Raw genomic sequence first — 24,593 nt, forward strand, 5'->3', positions numbered from 1 at the left:
TTGGGCTCTATGACGGTCACGATGGAAGTAGTGCCCTGGGCCAGGGCTCATATGAGACCACTACAACACTCTGCTGCAGCGCTGGACTCCGGTGTCGGAGGATTATACTCTGCGCCTTCCCTTGGACCCAGCAGTGTGCAAGGCGCTGAGCTGGTGGATGAAGACAGACAAGTTGTCTGCAGGGATGCCTCTTGTGACCCCGGAGTGGATTGTCGTCACGACGGACGCCTCTTTGACGGGCTGGGGAGCCCACTGCATGGGAAGGACAGCGCAGGGGCTCTGGTCTCCTGCAGAGGCAAAGTGGTCTATCAACCTCCTGGAACTCAGAGCCATTCGGTTGGCGCTTTTGGAGTTCCTCCCGGTACTGGCGTTGAAGCCAGTACGGGTCCTGTCGGACAATGCCACGGCTGTGGCCTATGTCAACCGCCAGGGAGGTACCAAGAGCGCCCCTTTAGCCAAGGAAGCCATGAATCTATGCCAGTGGGCGGAAGCGAACCTGGAACAGCTGTCAGCGGCCCACATTGCCGGAGTCATGAATGTCAAGGCGGACTTTCCCAGTCGCCATACCTTGGATCCCGGAGAGTGGCAGTTATCGGCTCAGGCGTTCTTGGACATCACGAAGCGCTGGGGCCAGCCGAGCCTAGATCTGATGGCGTCATCGGCCAATTGCCAAGTGCCGCGCTTTTTCAGCAGAGGACCGGGACCCTCGATCTCTGGGAGTAGATGCTCTTCTCCAACAGTGGCCGACACAAGAGCTTCTCTATGTGTTCCCGCCCTGGCCCATGTTGGGCAGGGTACTAGACCAGGTGGCAAAGCATCCGGGCCGGATAATCCTGGTGGGTCCGGACTGGCCCAGACGTCCCTGGTATGCGGACTTGATCAGGCTCTCAGTGGACGACCCTCTGCGGCTGCCAGTGGAGCAGGGCCTGTTGCATCAGGGTCCCGTGGTGATGGAGGATCCCTCCCCCTTTGGTCTTACGGCCTGGCTATTGAGCGGCAGCGTCTGAGGAAGAAGGGCTTCTCAGACAAGGTCATCGCCACTATGCTGAGAGCGAGGAAGTGCTCTACTTCTACTGCTTACGCCAGGGTTTGGCATACCTTAGCAGCGTGGTGTGAAGCAGGCTCACTTTCTCCCTTCACTGCTCCAATTTCTTCAGTGCTGGCGTTCCTGCAAGAAGGTCTGGAGAAAGGCCTGTCGCTCAGTTCCCTTAAAGTCCAGGTAGCGGCTCTGGCTTGTTTCAGGGGCCGCCTGAAGGGTGCTTCCCTGGCTTCGCAGCCAGATGTGGTACGTTTTCTCAAGGGAGTTAATCACCTGCGCCCTCCTCTGCGCTCAGTGGTGCCTGCGTGGAATCTCAACCTGGTACTAAGAGCCTTGCAGAAGCCGCCTTTTGAACCCTTGTCGAGGGCATCTCTGAAAGACCTGACGTTGAAAGCAGTCTTTTTGGTGGCTATCACTTCAGCCAGAAGAGTTTCCGAGCTCCAGGCACTCTCATGTCGAGAGCCTTTTCTGCAGTTCACTGAGGCAGGAGTGACTATTCGCACAGTGCCTTCCTTCCTGCCGAAGATTGTTTCTCGCTTCCATGTGAATCAGCAGCTCTGTTTCCCTTCCTTTCGTAGGGACGACTACCCAGAGGAATACTCTGCTCTCAAATGTCTGGATGTGAGACGAGTCATCATCAGATACTTGGAAGTGACCAATGATTTCCGGAAATCGGATCATCTGTTTGTCCTGTTTGCAGGTCCTTGTAAGGGTCTGCAGGCTGCTAAGCCGACAGTGGCAAGATGGGTCAAGGAAGCCATTGCAGCGGCTTATGTGGCCGCGGGGAAGGTGCCGCCTATCCAGCTGAAGGCTCACTCCACTAGAGCTCAGGCGGCCTCGATGGCAGAGGCCGGGTCCGTCACCTTGGAAGAGATTTGCAAGGCGGCAACTTGGGCATCGGCCCATACCTTCTCCAGGCATTACCGCTTGACTGTGGCTGCTCGGGCGGAGGCCCGGTTTGGAGCTTCAGTGTTGCGGTCAGGGATTTCAATGTCCCGCCCTGGGTGAGTACTGCTTCGGTACATCCCACCAGTCTATGGATTGATCAGCATGATGATATGGAAGGTAAAATTATGTATCATACCTGATAATTTTCTTTCCATTAATCATAGCTGATCAATCCATAGCCCCTCCCAGATATCTGTACTGTTTATATTCTTTTTTTTTTTTTATTTATCTTTTATTCATTTAAACAATATTTACAAGAAACATCTTGCTTAGGAAAGTATCGTATAAGTAGGAACTATTGTAAAAGGAAAATATTTCTCTAAAACAAGCATATAAATCTATACACTTTCAAATTTATACGACACTCAAGTCCATAATGGGAGATCCAAGATATCAGGTAATCTAAGGGGAGAAATAATATAGGAAAAAAAGTTGCCAGGTAAATCATTCTCTGCTAAGAAATTATACATTATTCTTTGAAGCATTCTCCATTTTAACTGAGGCTACTAATGCTGACAGATGTTCAGGTTCAGTAAATACATATTCTTCCCCCCAGCCTTACTATCACTTGCAGGGGTACCTTAAAAAGAAGACACCCCCCAAGTGCAAAATTTCTGGCTTAAGGAGTAAGAATTGTTTCCTCCTCGTCGACGTGTCATCCTTGGAGACATCAGGAAATAACAATATTTTGAGACCCAAAAAGGGATTCTCTTTATTACAGAAAAAAAAGGCGGAAGATCCAATTCTTATCAGGAAGTAGGGCAACAGTCGCTACCAAAGTAGCGGCTGTGACCAATTCAGAGTCAGAAGTCTCAAGCAAAAGAGAAACATCAATAGGTTTTTCATCCTCTTGATTCAAGTTCCTTTCTGGGACATAATAAACTTGGGATAAGGGGTGGAAAGTCCTTTTCCTGAACATTCAAATTTTCACGAAAATAGCGTTTCAACATATCAAGAGGAAAAACATTTGGAATCCTAGGGAAGTTAACGAATCTCAGGTTATGATTTTTAGTATAATTATCAAAAGCCTCTGATTTACGCCTGAGATTAGTTACTTCTTTTACCATCAAAGTTTGTAACGTTCCGTCTTCATAACCCTTGGTCAATTTTTCCATTTTCTCATTTAAAACTTTAAACTCTTCCTCTTTTTTTTCAGGTCAGTTCAATAGTCTTTACTCTAGGCAAAAACTCTTCATTTTGCTTAAGGAAACATTGTCCCAGGTTGGACATTAAATCCCACAAAGTGTCTAAAGTCACATTCTTTGGCTTGGCTACTAACTCTTTAGGAAGTTCAAACCTTACTGATGACTGTAAATCTGCTGCACTTCGACCCTCAGTTTCTCTCTCCTCAATAAATGATGATAATATGGGCAACTTCCCTCCATTCCTTCCCCCGATGGTAGAGACGCTTCCTCCCCGAGGTTCTTTCGGGTCCCCTGCTCCTTCCGAGGGAGACCCCGTCGGGTCAAAGAGGAAGGAACTGGCGCCAAGCGGTTGAGGAGGAGGAGTGCGTGCAGCGGGGCTTAAGGTAGTTTCCAGTCCGGGGGAAGCCAAAGTCTCCCGTTCGCCGGCGTTCCCAATTGGAGGCGTTCCGCCTTCTTGTATAACTTCCCGTGGCCTCATGAATCGATCCAAAGGACCAGGTAACGGGGATAACTGCGGGGAAGCTCTGCCCGCGATTTTCCCACGGCGTTTAGGCATCGTAGGAGCGAGGTCTAGGGCGTCTTAGCAGGGCGCAGCCATCTTGGATCTGTTAAGGTGGCCCTTCTGTACTGTTTATATTCTGGTTGCATTTCAGATTCAAATTTAGTCTTCAGTTCCTGTTCAGGAGGACTTCGTGTTCAAGTTTTTTCAATTGGATTCTTCAAGAGTTGAGACGAGTTTGTGTTACAGTGAGCTGCTGCATTCCTCTCCCCTCCGTTTTACGGGGCTGGATTGAGACATAAATTCTGCCGGCGCTCCCTCCCGCTTCTTGCGGCTGTAGGGCAGCTTTGTACCCCTCCCGCTTCGGCGGTGTTAGGGTCAGTCAGCTCCTCCCGCGGTTGCGGTTGCAGGATAAGCCAGATCCCTCCGCATCGGCGGGGTGGTGTTCCTCCCCCGCTCCGCGGGGATGAGCTGGACGGATTCCCCTCCCCCACTTGTGTGGGGATGAGCTGGGTTAATTCCCCTCCCCCGTTTCGGCGGTGGTGAGCTGGGCAGAGTGTCCCTTTGTGGGTGTAATTCTCTAAGTGCTGAGTCCTGCGGATGGAGCTTGGATATCGACATACTGAGGAGTTTCCGGCAGCACATGACCACATATAGGGAGGCAAAAGCTTTGCTCTCTATCTCCACCTGCTGGTAGATGGACACAACCCACCAGTCTATGGATTGATCAGCTATGATTAATGGAAAGAAAATTATCAGGTATGATACATAATTTTACCTTATTAGTGTACACTTATCTTTGTAGGTTGTTGGAAACAATGGTTCAATAGTACTTTTTATCTTTTTCATTTTGTGGTGTTTGTATCTATGTATTACAGCGTGAAATTACAAAGAAGTTGAGCAACCCAAAGCAACCGACTAACCCCTTTCTGGAAATGATCAAGTTTCTTCTGGAAAGAATAGCCCCTGTACATATTGATACCGAATCCATCAGGTATATAAATGTATTTTGTTCAATGAATGTGTATATATAAATAGAAGGAAGTGATAATTTTGACGATTGTAAAAGGATATGATTGTGTTTATAGTACTTGCAGTAACATGACATGTCTGGATTCATTTTGAAGCTGATCACATAGTTACAAAAATTGGTTAGTTCTAACATTCTTTCTAGTTTTCATATTTTAAGATGTAATACAAGAATTTGAAGTTCTGTATTTTAGATTTTATATTCTTACCAATTAAACAGAATAACCTAAGTCAGTTGTTCCCAACCTGGTCCTGAAGGCACCCCAGCCAGTCAGGTTTTTAGGATATTCACAAAGAATATTCATGACAGAGAGATTTGTGTGCAATGGAGGCAATGCATGCAAATCTCTTTTGAATATTCATTGTGTATATTCTGACAACCTGACTGGCTGGGGTGCCTACAGGACCAGGTTTGGGAACCACTGGCCTAAGAATTAGAAGCTGGCAGTTCAGAGCAATATTTAGGGACTTGCCCTAGGGAAACCTTGGAAATGGATTCCCATTTTTTAAATTTAATTTTATTATGTTCCAGTAACTTTTTGCATTACATGCCATACTTCCTTTCAGCCTACCTTCTTAAAAAAAGAAAAAAAAGGCAGATTATATTACCCATTGTATTTGTATATGTTCGTGTCTTTTTTTTTTGTAAAAAAAAAAAAAAAGATTATCAGATGATGTCCTGGTGTCTAAGTATTATCAATGGTATTTGGGGATTTATAGATATTAGGTGGCATTGTTACACAAACATAGCTGTTTTATGATTGTCGATTAATAAATTTGAATTTTGCATCCTGTCCATACCAGGTTTCAGATGTTAGGTTTATGAGCATAATCTGGAATATATGGAGGAATTCACATCTCACAAATTCACACAGGCAGTCCCTTCCCCCAGTAATGTTTTGTGTGCGCACATTTTCCGGATATTGTTGGCGATGCATTAGAACAAGAGGACTATTTTTAATCCACAAATCTGTGTGGATCAATGTACTCCACAATTATATATGCACACATTTAACCCCCTTCTCAATGACTTTTTGATTTCGCTTCTCATTCACATCAGATTGTTAGGATATGTCTAGGTGTATCTTGGTCATCACCTGAGTATTTCTTTTTGATGTTATTCCCGTTCTACAAATGCACATGTGGAATTGACACCCTACTGATCTGCTTCTTTTATATCTGATTTACACCAATTCTGTAGGGTATATCAGCATTCCCAGTGATCCTGAAATAGTTATTTTTAGTCTGTGGTCTGAAGGGAACAAAATTGCTTATTTGTTTTAATATTGAGTGGTATTTTTATTCAAAATATTAAGCAGGTTTCTGCGTTCTCACTCTGTTGGTGTGTGTGCGCGTGTACATATCCTTGGCCAAATAATTTTGTTTTGCATTCTGTTCAGAAAATACATGAAGACTCAAACAGACACAGCAAAGGTCTAAATAATAAAGAAAAGAACCAACGGCTAACAAATCAAAAATTTATTTCAAGAAGCAATTTTATCATACTTAGTCAATGCTTGTCACATGAGAATGAGATGTGCAACACCTCATCATGCAAATCTAAATTACACAGCTTGCATTTAATTTCACAAGCTACGTTATTTATGGAAAACTAATACCAGCTTTGAGTTTGGATTTTTCAGCCTGAGAGCATCTGGACGCTAATAGGTGGGCCCAGTGCTCCTGGGAAACCTTTTACAAAGGGTCCGAGTGTGGTGCAAAGCCAGTAGTTTTAGATTGTAAGCTCTATCGAGCAGGGACTGTCTCTCTGTGTCAGGTGTTCAGCGCTGCGTGCGTCTGGTAGCGCTATACAAATGTTAATAATAATAATAATAGTATGGACCCCTTTCTCCCTCTCCCTTCAGCAAAGGCCTTCCAACCCCTTAAAAACACTTTCAGGGCTATGTCTCTTTTTACTCTCCCCCTCCCAGAGCTACCTTGCCAATTCCTGGTATCTTGTTGAACAGGGCAGTAGTGATCCCCAGTCACTCTTATCCCATGTTTCTCTAGGTTCAAAATAGCACCTCATCTTCTAGTGGATTTTGCTTGTTGGGGGGGGGGGGGGAGACAGAGAAATATCTCAATACTTATAATTGATAAAGCCACTTGCGTCTTTAAGAAGGCTCCCTAGTAGTATAAGGCTGTGTTAGCAGCTCGATGCTCCTGGGGAGCAAACATAATGCTGTTTGCAAGGTTGAGTGCAATTTACATCATTTCTTTATTGCAGGAGTTACTCTCCTACTGTACTGACTTATTGCATTTCAGTAAGTCCCGTTGTAAACTAAGCTGTGGTAAAACATGAGATTTTACCATATCTTAGTAAGTAGCCCCCTTGGTTAAAAGCAGTTTGAGGGTTAAAAATTTTTTTTTTAATTTTAAATCACAGATGTTTATCCACCATGATGAACGTAAGAATAGCTATGCTGGATTAGACCAGTATCCTGTTTCCAACAGTGACCAATCCAGGTCACAAGTACCTGACAAAAGCTTGAATAGTAGCAGGATTCCATGCTACTAATCCCAGGGCAAGCAGTGGCTTGCCCATATGTATCTCAATAGCAGACTATGGACTTTTCCTACAGGATCTTGCCCAAACTTTTATGAAACCCAGATATGCTAACTGCTGTTACCACATCATTTAGCAATGAGTTCCAGAGCTTAACTATTCATTGAGTGAAAAAATATCCTCTCTATCGTTTTGATCACTACTTTTTGAACCTTTTCTAATTCTGCTATGTCTTTTGAGGTATAGTGACCAGAATTGAACGCAATACTCAAGGTACCAGAAAGTCATGTGCAGGTTGGCAAGTTTTCTTGTATCAAGGCAGTGACTATTTGAAAAATACCATATTGGTTTTGTTATAACCATGTCTTTTGGCAATGTCTCCAAGGATAGGCAGAAAAAATGAATAAGGAATAAATATCTTAAAATAGGTTCCTCATTATTGAACAAAAACTCAACTAAATTGGAAATAAAATGATTTAACCAAGAAATGGCAAGATTTTTCTCCCTTTTAAATTTTTTAACTTTTGAAACCTATTTGGGTTTAAGTCACCAAAAATAGGACTTTGAATTTTTTCTGTTAGACTTATTTGAATAAAAATAGTCACAGTAGCATTTGGAGGCCCTGCATATTTTGAAAAATCATATAAAGCCATTTTACGTACCTTTTTTGACCAGGTTCCACTCAGACCTGCATAATATTATCTTTGTTATAATTTTCATGACCCTCATTCCTTTCTTAATAAGCTGAGTCAATTTTCTGACCTGACCTACATCTTGTAACTAGGTGGAGGATGCACTAAGCATGCTGAAGGGTGTCAGCTGAGACTAAAGGAACAAACCAATTTTACCCATATTACAGTTGTTGATCACAGAACTCGATATTAAAACAAATAAGCAAATAGTGACAGACTCGACACGGCACCATGTTTTGGCACTTAATTGCCTGCCTCAGGAGTCTACAATAAACACATATACATAATGGTGCCATGTCAAGTCTTTTGCGTTACACCATTGCAAGAAGAGGTCTTTTTGCAAAGTACTGTAAAGTCCCATTGTTTGTTGAGCCTCTTTCAGTTAACCATTTTTTCCCTTTCGCTGTTTCTCCCATGGGACTTTTGTGTTCAGCTACTACACTGAACTTAATATTCATTCTCAGGAAAGCTTGTAGCCTGATCAGGGGTAGCCATCCTTTCTGCAAACCATACTGCATGTTATAAAAACCATTAAACTACTACTACTACTACTTAACATTTCTAAAGCGCTACTAGGGTTACGCAGCGCTGTACAATTTAACATAGAAGGACAGTCCCTGCTCAAGGAGCTTACAATCTAAAGGACAAATGTACAGTCAGTCAAATTGGGGCAGTCTAGATTTCCTGAAAGGTATAAAGGTTAGGTCCCGAAAGCAACATTGAAGAGGTGGGCTTTGAGCAAGGATTTGAAGATGGGTAGGGAGGGGGCTTGGTGTAAGGGCTCAGGCAGTTTATTCCAAGCATAGGGTGAGGCGAGGCAGAATGGGTGGAGCCTGGAGTTGGCAGTGGTGGAGAAGGGTACTGAGAGGAGGGATTTGTCCTGTGACCAGAGGTTTTGGGCGGGAACGTAAGGGGAGATGAGGTTAGAGAGGTAATGAGGGGCTGCAGACTGAGTGCATTTGTAGGTAAGAAGGAGAAGCTTGAACTGTATGCGGTATCTGATTGGAAGCCAGTGAAGTGACCTGAGGAGAGGGGTAATATGAGTATATTGGTTCTGGCGGAATATAAGACGTGCAGAAGAGTTCTGAACGGATTGAAGGGGGGATAGATGGTTAAGTGGGAGGCCAGTGAGGAGTAGGTTGCAGTAGTCAAGGCGAGAGGTAATGAGAGCGTGGACGAGAGTTCGGGTGGTGTGCTCAGAGAGGAAAGGGCGAATTTTGCTGCTGATAAAGAGAAAGAAGCGACAGGTCTTGGCTGTCTGCTGGATATGCGCAGAGAAGGAGAGGGAGGAGTCAAAGATGACTCCGAGGTTGTGGGCGGATGAGATGGGGAGGATGAGGGTGTTATCAACTGAGAACGAGAGTGGAGGAAGAGGAGAAGTGAGTTTTGGTGGAAAGGCGATAAGCTCGGTCTTGGCCATGTTCAGTTTCAGGTGGCGGTTGGACATCCATGCAGCAGTGTCGGATAAGCAGGCCGATACCTTAGCCTGGGTCTCCGTGGTGATGTCAGGTGTGGAGAGGTAAAGCTGGGTGTCATCAGCATAAAGATGATAGTGGAAACCATGAGAATGAGATCAGTGAGTCTAGGGAAGAGGTGTAGATTGAAAAAAGAAGGGGTCCAAGGACAGATCTCTGGGGAACTCCAACAGAGAGCGGGATGGGGGTGGAGGAAGATCCATGAGAGTGTACTCTGAAGGTGCGGTGGGAGAGATAGGAGGAGAACCAGGAGAGGACAGAGCCCTGGAACCCAAATGAGGACAGTGTGGCAAGAAGTAAATCATGATTGACAGTGTCAAAAGCGGCGGATAGATCGAGGAGGATGAGGATGGAGTAGTGGCCTCTGGATTTGGCAAGGAACAGGTCATTACAGACTTTAGAGAGTGCTGTTTCTGTCGAGTGTAGAGGGCGAAAACCGGATTGAAGCGGATCGAGGATGGCATGAGAAGAGAGAAAATCAAGGCAGCGGCTGTGAACGGCGCGCGCTCAAGTATTTTGGAGAGGAAGGGTAGGAGGGAGATGGGGCGGTAATTGGAGGGACAGGTAGGGTCAAGTGATGGTTTTTTGAGGAGAGGTGTGACTACGGCGTGCTTGAAGGTGTCAGGGACAGTTGCAGTGGAGAGAGAGAGGTTGAGGATATGACAGATGGAGGGGGTGACAGTATGAGAGATGGTGTTAAGTAAGTTGGTGGGGATGGGATCAGAGGAACAAGTGGTGAATTTCGAGGAGGAAAGAAGGCGGGCGGTTTCCTCCTCGGTGATATCAGGAAAGGAGGAGAAAGAGGCCAGGGTTGGTTGGTTGAGGGAGCGGGTTGAAGGGTGAAGAGGAGGAGGTGGCTTGGTAGTGAACTCAAGGTTGATCTTTTGCACCTTGTCGCGGAAGTAGTCAGCCAGTGATTGAGGAGAGAGTGAGGCGGGGGTGGGAGCGGAGGGCACTTTGAGGAGGGAGTTAAGGGTGGCGAAGAGACGACGAGGGTTGGAGCTGAGAGAATTGGTCAATTGGGTGTAGTAGTCCTGTTTGGAGGAAATCTCGCACCCATTCAGATTTCATTACAAATTCATGCTATCCTCCTTCCAGTCCTTCTTATTCCTTGCCAGAGGCATTCAGCAGATTGGGCGCAGGAGCGAATATAACGGATGCAGGGGGTCAACCAGGATTGGAGATTAGTACGCCTTGTGGGACGGGAGATGGATGGTGCAAGGGTGTCCAGAGCAGAGGAGAGAGTGACATTGTAAGCGGAGACAGCCTTGTTGACAGACTCAGAGGACATGATGGAGGGGAGGAGATTAGAAATACTAGAGGATAAGGTGGGAGGGTCAATAGCCTGGAGATTCCTGGAAGTACTGGTTAATATTGAGCGGGGCTGAGGGGGGGTGAAGAAGTGTGAAGGTGATCAGGTGATGATCAGAGAGAGGAAGAGCTGATGCGTGGAAATTGGAGGGTGAGCCGGAAGAGGAGAGGACAAGGTCAAGATAATGGCCATTTTGGTGAGTAGGAGTGGTGGAGCACAGCTGGAGGTTGAAGGAGGATGTTAGAGTGAGGAACTGAGAAGCTTGAGAGTCAAATGGCTCATCAGTGTGTATGTTAGTCTCCAAGAATGAGGGACGGAGATGAGGGATCAAGAAAAACAGAAAGCCAGGCATCGAAGTCAGTGAGGAAGGAAAAGAGGGATTTATCGGGGGGGGGGGGGGGGGCGGTAAATGACTGCCACTCTGAGTGGCAATGGGTAGAATAGACGGATGGAGTGGGCTTCAAAGGATTAGAAGCAGTGAGATTGCGGTAGGAGGAGGGGTTGGAAACTACAGGAGGGCGAGAGTAGTAACCCGACGCCTCCACCGCGGCCAACTGTGCGGGGAGTGTGGGAGACGAGAGAACCTCCATTGCATAGGGCCGCGACTGAGGCAGAGTCATCAGGGGAGAGCCAGGTTTCAGTTAGGGCGAGCAGTTGAAGGGAACGAGAGATGAAGAGATCTGGGTGAAGGGTAGTTTGTTGCAGACTGAGCGGGCATTCCACAGGGCACATGAGAAGGGGGGGAAGCGGGGGGGGGAGTGGAATAGAGACGAGATTGGAGACATTCTGGAATTGTTTGCATGGATAGGACGAGGACAGGTGGGGGGTACTGGTTTGGGATTGATGTCTCCCGTAGATAGCAGGAGGAGCAGCAAGAGAGTGCGGAGGAGGGTGGGGGAGGTAGGGCAACGAAGATGGGATACACTTAGGAGGAATGGGGATGGGTTAATGGCAGGAAGGAAGTGTTGAAGGTTGAGAGCTAGGAAGGAGGAGGGGGACAAGAGAGGTGGTGAGGGACGGGGTGAATAGGGTATTGCAGTAGTGAGCAGGACGGGAGAGGGCATGGGTGGGCAGTGAGTTTCAGTGGTAGACAGCAGTAGGGGGAGGGGAAAAGATTAGGAAGGGACAGGGCAAGGAGGAGAATGTGTACAGGGGCCATAAGTAGTGACTGAGGTGTTACGGGTGTATATGTAGTGATTGAGGTGTTAAGCAAATAGAGCGGGAAGGTTGGATTGGAGGCTTAGAATTGGAATGGTAAGCGGCAGGCAGGTAGGCTGGGGAGGAAGGAAGGTAGATGTGCTGCTTGAAGGCAGGCAGGTAGTTGATGGGCAGGTAAGCAGGCATGACGATGGGCTGAGGTGTAGGCAAGTTGATGGGTTGGCGAGCAGGTAGGTCAATGGGCTGATAAGCAGGTAGGTTGGTAGATGGGCTGAGAAGCAGGTAAGTCAATGGGCTGACAAGCTAGCAGGGAGGCAGGTAGGTTGGTTGATGGGTTAACAGGCAGGCAGGTTAGTTGATGGGCTAGTAGGCAGGCAGGAAGGCAAAATCAGGCAGGGCTGAGCAGGTAAGTCAATGGGCTGACAAGCTAGCAGGCAGGCAGGTTGGTTGCAGGGTTAGCAGGCAGGTTGGTTGATGGGCTAGTAGTCAGGCAGGCAGGAAGGCAAAAACAGGCAGGGATGATGCGATGTGACTGGAACAAGTTGGAACAGATGGACTGGAGCGGCTGGAACGTGCGGACTAGAGCCAGCAGGAACGGACTGACAGGAAGAAGCTGGAGCAGGCGGACTGGAACATGCTGGAACAAGCCATGCATATGGACTTGGACGGACTGGAACAAGTCATGCAGATGGACTGGAACAGGCGGACTGGAACACACTGGGACAAGCAATGCAGATGGGCTGGAGCAAGCTGGAGCGGACGGACTGGAACAAGTTGGAGCAGAAGGAAGCGGAGTAGCAAGACTGGAACACCCTGGAACGGACGGACTGGAACAAGGTGGAGCAGATGGACTGGAACAGGCGGACTGGAACACACTGGAACAAGCAATGCAGATGGACTGGAACAGACTGGAACGGATGGACTGGAACAAGTTGGAGCAGAAGGAAGCGGAGTAGCAGAACTGGAACAGGCTGGAGCAGAACTGGAACAAGCTGGAGCAGATGGACTGGGACAAGCTGGAGCAGACAAGCTGAGATAGATGGACTGGAGCAAGCCGGAGCAGATGGGTTGGAACAAGCAGGGACAGATGGACTGGGATGAGCTGGAAGTAGATCAGGAGACAGCGGAGCAGAAGACAGAGATTCCTCTAAGTCAGAGGGCGATGGGTTGGGGCTAGCTAGTGGGAAAATACCTGTACAAGTGTGTAACCCCCCGCATCCCTTTCCCTTACATATAGAGCATATCAGCAACGCAAATTCCGGTTCCACAAAGTAGAAAAAGTGACGCCTATTCTGTAGTTAATGACATAGTAAATTAAAGGCACGATTCACCATCCCTCAGTAATCTACTTGTGAAACATCCCCATATCAAACTATTAACAAGTTGCAAATGTTTCATCATCTTCCCGCCAGGCGAGCGTAGACTGGAGCTTGCCAATCATCAAGTACTCGCAGAACACAATTGTACAAAGAGCCCATTCAGGTTGGGCCTTATGGTTATAAAGCTTTATCTAAGAGCTGCTGCTTCAGACAGCCTTTATGCTTTGCCACTTTCTGCCATTTAGGATGCTAGTGCAGCAGGGATGCTGATCGTGACACTCGGATCGAGTCAGAAGAGTCTTCCACTGGGAATATGGCCTGTGCCGCCTCAATGGATCCGATTTGATGCAATTTGCCCTCATTATGGAAGAGTAACCTAGTGGTTAGTGCAGTGAACTTTGATCCTGGGGAACTGGGTTTGATTCCCACTGTAGATCCTTGTGACTGGGCAAGTCACTTAACCCTCCATTGCCCCAGGTACAAATAAGTACTTGTATATAATATGTAAACTGCTTTAAATGTAGTTGCAAAAACCACATAAAAGCAGTATATCAAGTCCCATTCCCTTTCCCTTTCATTATAAAATGTAAGTGTGAAGGAGTGCTGCTACCTATCTCTAATTCCCTGTTCTCAAAGATGCTGCCTAAGTGACCACAACTCCCCTTGACACTTTAAGAATTTGGTAACTAGTGACAGGATAAGTGTCCCACTCAAACTTTGCCGCCACACGTGCTCTGGCCAAAACACTTTCATTTTGGAGTCACCGAAGCAGGCAATTATATCTTTAGAGTTATTAGACCTGCACTTGATGAGCCTATTCTAGCTGTATCATTACAGGATTTACGGTCATGGTTTCCGTCAACAGCAGTGCACTAACGATTTTCTAAATCACAAGTTTACAGTTCAGGTACTCTGGACCCTCTGGGATTCTATGAAAGCACAAGTTATGATGATAACTGATTCTCAAGATCTTCTATTTTATTGATTATACAAGTTTTATCCTCCTGCATTCAGGAGTGCTTCTCTTCTAAGCACATTTCTGCCGTCTCCACACGCTTCTCTAGTTGTTATCTTGCCTCTTAATTCAGCACTCGGAGCTGAAAATTCTGCTTGCAACAGCTTCAGATGCTCTATTTCCCTCATCCAGGTATGGGCTTACTACTACTACTTGACATTTCTAAAGCGCTACTAGGGTTATGCAGTGCTGTACAATTTAACATAGAAGGACAGTCCCTGCTCAAAGGAGCTTACAATCTAAAGGACAAATGTACAGTCAGTCAAATAGGGGCAGTCTAGATTTCCTGAAAGGTATAAAGGTTAGGACTTCCACCACTGGATGTGAAACCTGGTTAGGCTGTACAGGGACTCCGGTCAAATCCAGCTCTGCTGATGATCTGTGGCTCAAGGCACTGGTCCCACCTTAACCTCAACTAGGCCTGCACCAATCTTCTGGTGGCTCCAATTCATTGTACTTGAGGACCCACTGCTCCAGCTCTCTGCTTACTCCAGATGGCAGCAGTATCATTACAGGATAGTTGAGATACATGGAGATTTAACTTCTAGATGCGCTGAGCGTCACACTTGACCTCCATTTGGAGTGGAGGAGTGGCCTAGTGGTTAGGGTTGTGGACTTTGGTCCTAGGGAACTGAGGAACTGAGTTTGATTCCCACTTCAGGCACAGGCAGCTCCTTGTGACTCTGGGCAAGTCACTTAACCCTCCATTGCCCCATGTAAGCCGCATTGAGCCTGCCATGAGTGGGAAAGCGCGGGGTACAAATGTAACAAAAAAAAAAAACAAAGAAAAGAGAGAGAAAGCCACTGGGCACAGTATGGTGGATGGAACTGCGTTAGGTAACCTGCTGTGACTAGGAAAGTTTTAGTTGTGGATTTGACACAAGCAGTTGAGAAAGGCACTAGATCCAATTTGACAAGATCTTTGAGCTACTTGATGTAATGCAACAATCTTTTAGTGAATATTCATACCACATAAGAGTAAGCCGGAAGAAGTGGTGAGCACTACTAAGGAGACCTCCATGGCCACTACGTCAGAGATGGCAAGTTTGCATGTAGAAATCAGGAGCTAAGCTGTTAAACTTGATGATTTAGAGAATCATTTAAGGCGCAATAATATGTGCTGTCAAGGATTCAGGAATGGTGATCCCTTGGACTGCAGCCAGCAGTACAGCAGACAAGTCCTCTGGGATGGCACAGGCCCAAAGCAGAGGTGAGCCAGACGCTGAATCCATACAACACAAGGCAGACCAAGAACTAGATCCAGACACTAAAGGAACAACCCAAGACAAGGCACAAGACATGGTAAATTAGCAGTGCACACTCAAAGCAAAGTAGAAACAGAGCCAGGCTGTAGCAGGAACCAGGAGCGGAGCTTGACAATAGCAGGATCCTGAAAGAAAGGGGAAAGAAACAGAACGAAATCCCCTAAATAAATACTAACCAAGCCGTGCATACATGCTTCGCAAAATGTAGCTACAAACAGTGTGCAACACCTCATCATGCAAATCTAAAGTACACAGCTTGCATTTAACTTCACAAGCTATGTTATTTATGGAAAACTAATACCAGCTTTGAGTTTGGATTTTTCAACCTGGGAGCATCTGGACGCTAATAGGTTGGCCCAGTGCTCCTGGGAAACCTTTTTACAAAGAGTCCGAGTGTGGTGCAAAGCCAGTAGTTAGTATGGACCCCTTTCTCCCTCTGCCTTCAACAAAGGCCTTCCAATCCCTTAAAAACACTTTCAGGTGGTGAATTTATGTCAAGCTGCAGTTCACTTCATCATTCCAGAATGTCGTGGCATAATAAGAGTTTCTTGCTGTTTCCTTGGTTAGTAGTTGTGGTTAGTTGTAGAGGAGGGATAAGGTTGTTGGACTGGGATAAAGGCAGAGTTACTTGTCATGAAAAATTGTGTATGGCCATTGCTATGCTCGGTTTATGCTGTTACTTTTCGTTTTCTTAATTATGACTTGTTTTTCATGTATTTGACCTAGAAAGAGTTTTAAATAATTGCTGAAAAATTATAATGTTACATATAAAAATAATGTATACATATACTTGTAGTATTCAGTAAAACAACTTAAAATTCTTAATTTGAAATAATTCTAAAAAAAAAAAAACACCCCAAACGAACAAAAAACAAAACAAGGCCTTTAAATATTTCTCAAAACAATGAGGAATCTCAAATTCAAAGGAATTTCATTCCATAATCTGGGATCTATATAACAAAAAATATAATTAGAAGTCATTACTAATTTAAATTTTTTTTTTAATTTTTAGAAGTCTTTATTCAAAGGGCAAATGCAATATACAGAAAATTAAAAAAAAACCACAGTGCACATTCGTAAAACAACTTGCAACTAACAGCAAACAATACCACGAAAAAAGCAACCTGGTGCATCACAATTCAATGCTCCCTCAACCGCATACCATAAAAAGCACATAGACACTTCTAATTGTTTAATAACATTTTTAAACTGTCAACCCCCCCATCCCACACCTCCCTATCTCCCCCCCCACTAAGTAACAATAAAAGAAAGAGAAAAAAAAAAACACCGCCCCCCCCCCCCCCCCCCCCACACACACCCAAGGTCCCCCAAGGTCATCATGCACAGTTAGTAACAAAAGGCTCCCAAATAGCTTCCCATTTGGCCAAAGTTCTATGATGCAGAGCCCTTTGACTCTCCATCTCACAAACACCACAATTTATTAACCCATTTTATCAAGGAGGGAACCTGAGGAGACCTCCACTGAGCTGCCAATGTGACCCTGGCAGCCAACATTGCATATCTAACCAGCAGAGATTGGGAAGTGGTCAAGCCCGGAGGTTTCTTAGGAAAGAGAAAAAATTCCAGTGCCCATTTGAGAGGCTGACCAATCCATCTTTGGAGGCGATATTGGACAGCCTTCCAAAATGCCCGGACTTTGACACAGGACCACCAAATATGGCCCATAGTGCCCCTCTGTCCACAATTCCTCCAACACAGAGGGGAAACTGAGGCGAACATGTGATTCAAGCAAACTGGTGTCAAATACCACCTATAGAATACTTTGACCGCATTTTCCTTAAAAGGGACAAAAATAGAAATTTTTGATAGCACTTTTTACATCAAAGTCCACTCCTCATCCAGGCTAAGGCCCAATTCCCTGTTCCAACTAGCTCTATACTCCCTAAACCTCTGGCCAGCCTACGCTGATATGAGTATAGACAAGTAATAAGACCCTTCGTAACCCTAGAATCCTCATACAAGTCCTCTAGGAATGAATCCTCTCGACACACTTTAGACTTTGTCAGCCGAAGACAAAAAATGCCTCAGCTGTACATAAGCAAACATATCCTTAGGAGAGACAGTGTAAGATTTCCACTAAGCTATTAAAAGGTAGAAGAACCCCATCATCAAAGAAATGGCTCCACGTCTCAAGACCAGCCCTAAACCAGGCTCTAAAAGTCCCTGCTTGAAGACCAGGTGGGAAAAGAACATTATAAATCACTGGAGTCAATTTTGAGAGAATCAAGTCCGGCTTGTCAAACATAGCATCCCAATAGTGAAATGTGTTCTGAATCGAGGGGCATACCTCCCGCCCCAACACACGAAAACGCTTAGGAAGCCACATTAGGGAACGCAAGGGGCACAATCCCACCGAGTACTGTTCCAACCCTATCCACCTCTTCTGAGGACTCGCATGAAACCACTCAATGGCAGAGCATGCCTGAGCCACCTTATAGTACCAGAACACATTAGGAACCCCTAAATCCCCTTGTTTCTGATTCCTATACAACACAAACCTTGCCAATCTCGCCCTCTTATTAGACCAAATAAATCAAAGAAAACGGTCCTGAAGACCAGAGAGAAATTTGTGGGACAGGCGAAGAGGCAGGACTTGAAAAAGGTACAGCAATTGAGGCATTACATTCATCTTTAAAGTAGCAATCCGACCAAACCAGGAAAGATCTATAGACCCCCACTTCTCTAAATCCTTATTTCCTTCAACAGAGGAGGATGTGGGGTAGAAATGAACCGTAAATAAATAAATAAATAAATAATTAACCCTAAATAAGTCAGTAAACTTTTCTGTGAGGAAAACCCCCAAATATTGGAGACCCCGGGAAACCCAACGAAAGGGAAAGGCTGCTTTTAAAGAATTTAACATGGTTGAAGAAATACCAATTGCCATAGCCTCCGATTTGGACATATTAAGCTTAAAGCCTGAAACGGAAGAATATTCACCTAAAAGTTTTAATAAATTGGGCAAAGATATTAAGGGCTTGGATAGAGAGAGCAAGATGTCGTCCGCAAACAACGCCAACTTATACTCCTGATCTCCTACCACAAAACCCGTATTATTAGGATCAGAACGAATCGCCACTGCAAGCGTTTCCATAACCAAAGCGAATAACAGGGGAGATAAAGGGCACCCTTGGCGCGTCCCTCTATGTATAGAAAACAAAGAAGAATTACCTCCATTAATACGCACACAGGCCCGGGGAGACTGATAAAGGGCTTGAGTCCAATCCCTGAATCCCAGACCAAACCCCATCCGATCCATGACACTTAGCATAAAAGGCCAATGCACACGGTCATAGGCCTTCTCAGCATCTAACCCCAGGAGACAGACAGACAGGCCTTTGACTTTCTAGCCACATGCAACAAGTTAACCATTCTATGGGCATTATCTTTTGCTTGTCTTTTAGGAATAAATCCAACTTGATCCATAATAATTTGGCCATACGGTTTGCCAAAACTTTAGCAAGAATTTTAACATCAGAGTTTAAGATCGAGATCGGACGATAGGATGCACACTCCAGCTTATCTTTACCCGGCTTCGAAATCATGGCGATCCAAGCTTCCATCAAGGAAGGCGGCAAGGCTTGACCATCCTGTACCCCATTAAGGATCTCAACCAAAAGAGGAGCAAGCTCACCCTGAAATGTCCTATAAAAATAATTTGGAAGGCCATCTAAACCCGGTGACTTCCCTGGTGGGAGATCCTTAATAACTTTGACAACTTCATCAAGCCAGATGTTCCCATCAAACATTGCCCGTTGCTCCTCCGACAAGGCAGGCAACTGCAGAGAAGCTAGAAAAGCACGAATAGCATCCTGCTGAATTGACTCATCCACCTTATACAAAGACTGATAGAATGACTGAAAACGCTGACGGATCAAATTGGACTGAGTTAACACTGCAGATTTACCATCTCTAATCTGCAGGATAGTATGATCAAATCTTTTTTGCTGCAGTTTGAGAGCCAACAACCGACTAGGTTTATTTTGATAAAAGTAATGCATTTGCTGTTGCTGTTTCTGAACGAACTGAAGCTGCTCTGAGTAAATATTATCTAACCTTAGCCTTAGGGCGTGCATCTGTCGCAAGACAGTGGTCGAATGCAAAGCCTTATGCAAATCTGTCAATCTAGTCAACTCCAAAAGACAATCAGCCACCTCCTTTCGCCTAATCCGAGCCTGAGAACTAGCATGCTTTAAGAAAAAACCCCTCGAAACTGCCTTGAAAGCATCCCAAACAATCCCCAAGGGGGGACCTGAATCCAAGTTATTTTCAAGGTATTCCCTCAAAAGCAAACGAAACTGCGCTAGAAGTTTTTCATCCTTCAGCAGAGAAACATTTAAGGTCCACCTGGTATCTTTCTCAACCTCACCTCCTGAGGCAAATTGTACCCACACAGGGGCATGATCCGAAATAGTGATGGAACCAATAGCATATCCACAACCGCCCTGGAGCAGAGATATGTCTAGAAGCAAGTGGTCTATGCAGGAATAAGAATCATGAGAGTGAGAATAATAAGAATAATCCCGGTCTCGTAGATGAAGCAACCTCCACACAACGCCCACCCCCAAAGTCTGAGCAAAGTCCGCCAGATCCTTACCATTTTTAACATCACTGGCCGAGATCTTACCCGATTTATCCACAGCTGGGTCAAACAGGGCATTAAAGTCCCCCCCCCAAGAACTAATTTACCATAAGGATCCGATTGCACAAGCCTGCCGAGCTTAGTGAAGAAGGCACCCTGGTTATCATTAGGGGCATATACAGCAACCAGGGAAAAGGCCAAATTATTAAGCATAACATGAAGCACCAAAAACCTCCCCATAGGGTCTCGCCTGGTCTTCAACACCTGAACCTGAAGGGAGGAGTGGATCAAAATAGCTACCCCATGTTTCTTGGACGCATTAACATCCGATGAAAAGTAAGCATGAGGGTATTGTTTATGGGCCAAAACTTTCTCATGTTCCCTCCTCAAATGGATCTCTTGAAGAAAAACAACATGAGGTCTGTGAAACAGAACTTCTTTGAAAAGCTTTTGACGCTTCTGAGGAGAATTCAAACCCTTGACATTATATGTCAAGAACTTTAAATCCAAACTCATTTAAACACAAATAGACGAGGAACTACTTTCTGGCCAAAGGATGACGGACGTAAGGGACCCCCCCCCCCCCACACACACACAAACCAAACCAAAAGAAAAGAGAACCCCCCCCCAAAAAAAAAATAACCCACATCCAACCCCAAACCAACCACCTTCCACCCCCTTCCCAGATCACAACCCCTCCACCATTTCCCCCCCCACCCTCCCTACCAGCCACCCCCTCGATGCAGAAACCATACCCAAGAACTCTCCCCAATCCGAATCCACCCCCAACCCACTACACACCAATCAATGGTCCCCAACACGACCAAGATGGGAAAATAGAAAGAGAAAATGAACATCCCCCCGCTCGCTCTAGCGCCCCCAACCCCCCCACCTCTCCTCCGCAAACATCATTCCCCCCCCCCCCCCCCCCCCCCCATTTCTCTTAACATCCTCTCCCATTTAAGTGTTATTCATCCATTCTCATGCAAACACCTCCCTCCCACCCCATAGGAAACAAACAGCCCTCCAAAATATAATCACCAACAAACCACCATACACTCCACGTTGATCCTAGATGCTAAGCAAATTAAATTCAAACCAGAACCAGAGTGTCACAGGTTCAGAGTCAGTCTCCCTTAGGAGATTTCCTCGATGCAGGAGCCACATGCCTCCATTTTTGCAAACGCTTCTTTACAGATGAAACAGCAGAAGGCGGAGGAGCCAAGTCTACCACCAGACCTGCCTCGTGTAAGATTCTCCAGGCCTCCGAAAGATGATGGGCTCGATGCATTTTACTCCCAATTGAAAAGTTCAGTGCAAACGGGAATGCCCAACAATAGGCTATTTTTTCCCTTGAGAGAACATCCAAGGCTGGTCGCATCAACCTCCGTTGTGCCAAAGTGAAGGCAGATAAATCCTGAAAAACATACACTTTAGCATCGTTGAACTCCACATAAGATAACTGGCGCGCTTTAGCAAGCAATCTTTCCCTCATTGCAGAAGAGACAAATTTCATTATTATATCACGCGGCCGGTTCTCCAATCGATAACCCGGAGCTCTATGAGCCCTTTCAGTTTCAATTTGAGCCTCAGGCACATCCAGATCTAACAGTTTGGCACAGATGACCCTTGTTACCGTTAGAACATCCTCTGAATCTCCACACTCCGGCACTCCTCGAAGTCGCAAATTACATCTTCTACTCCGGTTTTCAAGGTCATCGACCTTAAGTTGGAGCTCAGTATAAAGATCCATAGCTTTATCGACTTTTAAAACCGCTTTGGAGCACTGCACAGCTTGTTCTTCCATCCGGCATTCTAAATCCTCCACTCTGCCGCTCAGCTCCTTTAAATCTGACCCGAGAGCTTCCATTTTCTCTAAGATTTCAGTCTTGGAAGCTTTAATATCAGCACACATAGCACGTAAATATTTCATAATACCTCTTGGGCAGGCGCTCGATTCCTCCGTCAAACCTTCTCTTATATGAGCACGCAATTCTGGAATACACTACCACGCAACCTGAAGACGATCTACGAACTAACCGACTTCCGCAAACTATTGAAGACTCATCTCTTTGAGAGAACCTACTGCAAGGATCAAAACACATGAAGTCCATACACACTAATAGAAATGCATCAATACACTCTCTTCTGAGTTCTCTTCTCCCGTATTTTCACCACACGTAAAACTCTACCCACAGATAAAATTGTAATACCCTTATGTTCTCTTGCTATTGTTCTATCGCCCTATCATTTCCTCATTGTTACATTCCATTGTTCTACTCCCCAAATGATATTTTGACTTTAATTTTGTCTTCCCATAACTCTTCACAATGTAACCCATAATCATACTGTAACAAATTGTATTTCCATCATTCACAATGTATTGTAAGCCACACTGAGCCCGCAAATAGGTGGGAAAATGTGGGATACAAATGTAATAAATAAATAAATACTCGGACTCCGAGTCCGACTGCAAACTGGGCAACGAAGAAACGTGGCGCCGGCGGCCGGGGTTTTACAAGCATGCACCGTGGATCTACTCATTTTACCTCCCCAAAGTTTATACCGTCACACTTCGAAAATTGGGAAGGAAATACGGTGAGAGGGGAGCAATTACCACTTTTAAAACGAAGAAGATGCAGGAGCTAGTAGTTCAAGCCACCACCCAGCAAGGTGACGTCACTTCCTCTCGTCATTACTAATTTAATTTTATTTAGTAGCTGAAAACATTTTGTTGTAAAGAACATAATGAGCTTGACAGTTAATGAGGTACCAACAACTCCTGATATAATGAACAGAGTGCTAAACAAACAAATTTGAACTTCACACAACATAGTAGCCAATGTCAATTTTCCAAAATTGGTTTTATGTGATCAGCTTTTATTTTTAACAAACAAGCTGCTGTCTAGATGCTACAAATGCATAGATCAAGATGGCATATATTTGTAGCTAAATTGAATATTCTCTGTAGTTTAGGTGAGGTTGTCAGGTTTTCTTGAAAATAGAGACCAATGGCTTATAATCGGTTTGAACACCAATATGGCCAGGGCCGGTCTTAGCAAGTGCGGGACCCTATGCAGACCAATTTGATGGGGCCCCACCTTAGCCCCGCCCCCTCCCTAGCTCCAGGGCCGGCCACCCCTCCCTCCAAGCTCCAAGACCGCTCCCTCCGAGCTCCAAGGCCCCCAGCTCCAGGGCCTCCCTCCCTCCCAGCTCCAAGGCCCCCCTCCCTCCCTCCCAGTCATTTTTTAACATCCCCCTCCAAAATCCAGTACTAGGTATGCCGAGAATACAAAACACTCAGGACCTATAGAGCAATTCTACCATACCATAAGCAGTCATTTCTACTAATCACACAAAGAAAAGGAAAACATCTTAAAACACTACAGTGAGCACTAGAGCATCAATTCACCTATTGTAAAATGAAACCAGACAGAATAGTACAGATCGTCGTCGATACTGCACAGTCAATGCCAAGTGAAAGCCATGTCTTTTTCCCAAACACAGATACACCCTAATCCACTATAGAATAAGTAGTAATATTAAAACTTTCTATTTAGACAAAAATTAAACTGAACCCCCAAGATGCCAGACTCTGCATACAATGCAACACCACAGAAACAGAAAATGTCCCCTAGTACTGTGCAAAATATAAAGACAGCAGATGTAAATTTGAAAAAAAACCTAACAAATACCAATCACCACTTTACAAATTAACAAATGGAAATAAAACAAATATAGAAAATAAAATACCATTTTATTGGACTAATAGATTTAGCTTTCAGAGGCCAAAACATCCTTCCTCAGGTCAATATAGTATAGTACTGTTACAGTATCCTATCCTGACCTGAGGAAGGGGGTTTTGTTCTCCGAAAGTTAGACAAAATGTATTAAAAATGTATTAAAATTAGTCCAATCAAAAGATTACCTTGTTTACATGTCCTATATTATAAACATTTATTAACACATCTACAATACTACTTTATCCTAAAGCAAAAAAATACAAATATATATTTTATTTACACTTTGTTGTCTCAGGTTTCTCCTTTCCTCATCTTCTTTTCACTGTCTTCCTTCCATCCAGCATCTGTCTTCGGTCTCTCTCTGCCATCCAGTGTCTGCCCTCTCTGCTGTTCCCTCCATCCAATGTCTGCCCTCTCTCCCTGCTCCTTCCATCCACATCTGCCCTCTATCTCTGCCCCTTCCATGATCCATCCACCATCTGCCCCTGTCTGCCCTCTCTCTCCCCCCCATCCATTCACTGTCTGCCCTTTCTATCCCTTCCATCCACTGTCTGCCCTCTCTCTCTCTGCCCCTTCAATCCACCATTTGCCCTCCCTCTGCCATCCATCCAGGGTTTGCCCTCCCTCTCGCTCCCCCATCCAGGATCTGCCCCTCTCTCTGCCCCTTTTTTTCAGCCCCCAGTTCCAGCCCCACTATCCCACCAGTCTCGAGCTTCAGCCCCCCAGCCACTTCTCCCTGTCCCCAGTTTCAGCCTCCAGTCCCAGTACTAGCCCCCTTATCCCACCTACCCTCCTTTTCAGCCCCCAGTTCCAGCCCCCTTCAACCACATGCCTTGTATTAGGGT

The 24,593-nt window shown here is 45.4% G+C and overlaps 1 protein-coding gene across 1 annotated transcript in view; it reads left to right on the plus strand.

The window, feature by feature from the left end:
- Positions 1-24,593, plus strand: part of PDS5B (PDS5 cohesin associated factor B) — a 536,259-nt gene that overhangs the window by 308,841 nt on the left and 202,825 nt on the right. The window contains 1 exon segment of the mRNA XM_030200370.1: positions 4,510-4,625. Coding sequence (XP_030056230.1) covers positions 4,510-4,625 — 116 coding nt within the window.

Source organism: Microcaecilia unicolor, chromosome 4 (genome assembly GCF_901765095.1).
Source record: "Microcaecilia unicolor chromosome 4, aMicUni1.1, whole genome shotgun sequence".
Taxonomy (NCBI): domain Eukaryota; kingdom Metazoa; phylum Chordata; class Amphibia; order Gymnophiona; family Siphonopidae; genus Microcaecilia; species Microcaecilia unicolor.